The sequence below is a fragment of the Lipotes vexillifer genome, unplaced genomic scaffold (genome assembly GCF_000442215.2).
Source record: "Lipotes vexillifer unplaced genomic scaffold, Lipotes_vexillifer_v1.1 scaffold108, whole genome shotgun sequence".
NCBI lineage: Eukaryota > Metazoa > Chordata > Mammalia > Artiodactyla > Lipotidae > Lipotes > Lipotes vexillifer.
The window spans coordinates 225,290-229,302 of NW_006781176.1; the positions used below are offsets into that span (position 1 = coordinate 225,290).

The following is a 4,013-nucleotide window of genomic DNA, read 5'->3' on the forward strand; positions in this document are numbered from 1 at the left end:
TTTATCCAAACATTACTTCATCCCTTAAGGAATGAAAACTTAGCCTTCAAGCCTCTATCCATCACTTCATTGCCCACCCCTCCTCCCAAACCAAGTACTCCATTTAATAGCATGAGGGTATGTTCTCTTCTGATGGAGCCAGAGAACAGAGAAGTCATAAATACCTCCTCCCCACACCCAGGTCTAAACGTCAGTTTAGCGGCTGCTTTGGAGTCATATTCTACAAGACCATGAGCCTGCCTTTCATCTTTTCACAAGCACTCTCTTCCAGCCTCTGAAGATAATATACGGCACACTGATTCAGGTGGAGAGGCAGAAATCTCACAGGAAAGACTTAAAACCCAGGTCTGTAGACATATGAGGAGGCCCTGCGTTTCTCATCAGCTAGCTGATTTGTGCACGGCCACATTTCTGGAGCTCAACCAATTGCCTCCCCTGATGGAAAATGCTTACGAACTTATAAATCATCTTTGAACACATTTTCTCAGTAGAAATAAAACAGATTGCTAGCTCCCAACTGCTGAAATGTGACTATCAGCTTCGATAACCAATTTAACAATTTGAGACAATTAAGGACTAAAAACTCTACTTGAAAGTTCGATTAAAAGGAGACCATAGCAAAATGCTTTGTTTAGGGCTGGGAATTCTGTAAGTAATATAGGAAGCACAAATAAAAAGAATAGATAATCTTAATTTTGTTTTCCTCACAAAAAAATTATAGAAGTTAAACAGTGGGCCTATTATATGAGTGCAGTGGTTCTTAAACCTGGCTACATGTTATTAGCATCACCCAGAGAGCTTTAAAAAAAACTCCAATGCCCAGGCTGCACCCCACACCAATTAAATATGAATGTAAGAGCTGGGGGGTGGGGCCCAGGACTTCACAGTTTTTAAAGCTCCCCAGGTGACTCCAATGTGCAGCCAACATTGAGAACCTCTCCATTGGCCTTATGAAGATTACTTAGTTTTACAAAATCTACTTAGTGGAGAACAATTTCCCTTCCTTATGTCTGCCCATAGGTTCTTTACAGCTGGGATAGGGAATAAAAAACGACAGATTGACTGATTGACTGCTTGCTAGATAAAGAGAGTCACACACACATATAAAAAAATATACATGCACGCATATTTTTATTTATTTTACTTAGGCCCTGATCATTAGCATATAAATCAGAAAAACTGAGTGCCTTAGAACGTACATATCCTCTCCAAATCTTTAAAGAGCCAAACTCTAAAAATCACACGTAAAAGATATTGGTCATAAAACACACACACACACACACACACACACAAACAAACTTTAATCACCTTGAGGAACGATGATCCAATTATATTTAATAGGTAAGATTTCATTCATCGATATACAAAAAAAAAAAAAAAACCCCAAAACCTAAACTTTAAGACATGTGCCCTTAGCAAGAGCACTTACAGTTAGAAAGGTTTATTGGTAGCACTTTGAGGTAGCATATTTTATAAAGTAATAGAAGTCACAGAGCTGCTCTGCAGTTTCTCTTGGACAGAAAAGGACAGGCCATCAGCCGTTGCTCTTGGTAGAGAAAAGTGAATTTGTCTGTACTCACTGCCAAAGTCAACCTGAACATACTCCCTCCTGTCTTGCCATGGCCATCCCTCCACTACACTTCATGCATTGTGGGTTTAGGAAAAGGTAAAGGCATTACAATGCTTCTTTACTCTTGGTGTGGTGACATCCCAGGCTGTGGCACCAATCTTTTGCCACATGCAGTGCTCACTGGCAGGAGATGCATGCACCTAGGGGGAAGAAAAATATGGCATCACAGTGTCTTTTTTTAATTGGCTCTAACAATTTAGTTAAGAGTAACGGATTCCTCTAAGGCTAAAAAAAGGTTTCTGAATATTCCCTCCATGATTCTGGCCCTTAAAAGGCTCTCCCTTTTTTCTCCCCCTGAGTACAATATTTTGGGGGTATCATTAAGCTTTCTGCAATTTTCCTGCCAGGTTGGTGAGCAGTAAAGCTTAAAAAAAAAATCCACACACAAAAACAACAACAAAAAACTGGGTGCAGGAGAAACTCCAAGAACAGACTTCCTTTGTGCAAGTTGAAACGACCCAAGTTTATAGTTCAGGAAAATGGCCTGCTTCTTTTTTTAAAAAATGTAAATATTTAGCTCAGCTCTGCATTTTAAATACAAATATACAGTCAAAACAGACTAAAGATTAAAGCTGCAAAAATGGTCCCACCAACATCAGACCATGGTGCAGGTCAAATTTTTTCCCAAAGGTCACAGATTAAAGGGATGTCTAACTCCTAAAAGCCCTTTGTCCCAATATATTCCATACTTCTTGTTTGAAAGTTGAACCCTTAGAAGGAATCAATATACAAATGAATAAAAATAGCACATGTCCAGGCAAAAAAGGGCATGAGCTGGGCCTGAGTTGCCACTTAAAACTCTACCATTCAGTATCATACCAAATCCTCAAAGGCTGCCTGGAACCAGGGCCCAAGGCGTTCCTGAACACGCCAGCCACGCAGGTCAACTGCTGACCCAAAGTCAACAACACAACTGAGCATTAGACTTCAAGTATCCAAGGTGCTACAAGAGCTGGTCCTCTCAAGGACTCAGGCTGACTCTCAAAAGCCCCCTCCCTCCCCCAAGACATCCCATTGTACAAAAGGTGAAGCACTGCTTATGGTCACTACAAAACACAGGAGTGGGAGGTGAGGAATAAAAGAACTGATCTCTGAAATACACCAGCCTAACAAATACAAATAAATTCTTTAACATTTTGTACAACTAGAAGGTGCGTGAGCCCATATTCAAGCAATCACTTTAAATTCTTTCTTTTCTCCCCTTTCTGTATCAAACAGGAAAATAGTTCCATTGGGTTAACAGTGTCATTTTAAAATGCCATAAATTAAATAAGTTAGTTCACATTTTTCCCCCAGCTAAGTTACAGTTAGTCTCTAATGTGCTTTTGAAGTTTGCTTCAACAGCTCCAAGTCTCTTCGGCGGAACGTGCCAGCTCTGGGACAACCATATCCGTCCAGCTGCAAAGGTACGAATTGTTCAAGCAGCCCGAGGCCCTCTCTAGCAGGACTAGTAAACAGCTTAGTCCACGATGGTTTAAAGTTTCCACTGAATCCCAAAAATACGGTACTCCCTTAAAAAAAAAAAAAAGAAAAAGTTCAATTTGTACCTCTACTAGTTCCATGCAAGATAACGGGGGAGTTGAAGCGGAGGTGAGCAAAACAAAGATGGCTGTGAAACAAAAACAAAAAGAACTGTTCTTCCTTACGTCAGAGAATGAACTCTCACCACCCACCTCTTGCCCCAAATAACAAGCCACGTCCCAACACACTTCCTCTACAACTGTCTCCTGATTTAGAAATTATCTTCATGATACCCACCCCAGCCAAATAAGCTCATGAAAACAGTCTGGTAGCTATACTCCACCGTAAAAATGCATATGTTGCTGGCCTCCTAAGAACTTCACAGAAGAATACAAATACAAACCTTTGTTATAAAGATTGGCTGGTTTGGCTAATCCCAAAGATACTAACGAATCTGAAATATTCAACTGCTTTATCTCTCCTCTTGTGCTCAACAGGACAACTGACCTGTAAAAGTTAGAAAATCAGAGCAAATTTCAGTAATTCAGCATGTATTTATTGAGTACCGTTCTGAACTAAATACAGTATAGAAATACTAGATAAAAGCAGAACTCAAAAAACAAACAAGAGCTTCCCTGGTGGCGCAGTGGTTGAGAGTCTGCCTGCCGATGCAGGGGACACGGATTCGTGCCCCGGTCAGGGAGGATCCCACATGCCGCGGAGCGGCTGGGCCCCGTGAGCCATGGCTGTTGAGACTGCGTGTCCGGAGCCTGTGCTCCACAGCGGGAGAGGCCACAACAGTGAGAGGCCCTCATACCACAAAAAAACACCCCACATGCCTTTTCATCCTTGCTATTACAAGTGTCCCCTTCAATGCCCCACCTAGAACTTATGTTGCTATTACAAGGGGTCTATAAATGTA

General features: G+C 41.3%; 1 protein-coding gene across 2 annotated transcripts in view; it reads right to left on the reverse strand.

The window, feature by feature from the left end:
- Positions 1–1,110: 1,110 nt before the first annotated feature.
- The window catches only part of CEMIP2 (cell migration inducing hyaluronidase 2), a 78,739-nt gene continuing 75,836 nt past the window's right edge, over positions 1,111–4,013 (reverse strand). Inside the window, exons 22-23 of one of the 2 annotated variants that reach the window (XM_007454493.1) lie at positions 3,495–3,598; positions 1,111–3,141 (exon numbers count right to left, since the gene is read on the reverse strand). In XM_007454493.1, coding sequence (XP_007454555.1) covers positions 2,945–3,141; positions 3,495–3,598 — 301 coding nt within the window. In that variant the 3' untranslated portion in view covers positions 1,111–2,944. The remainder of the gene's footprint in view (positions 3,142–3,494; positions 3,599–4,013) is intronic. The other variant, XM_007454492.1, reaches the window with a different exon arrangement.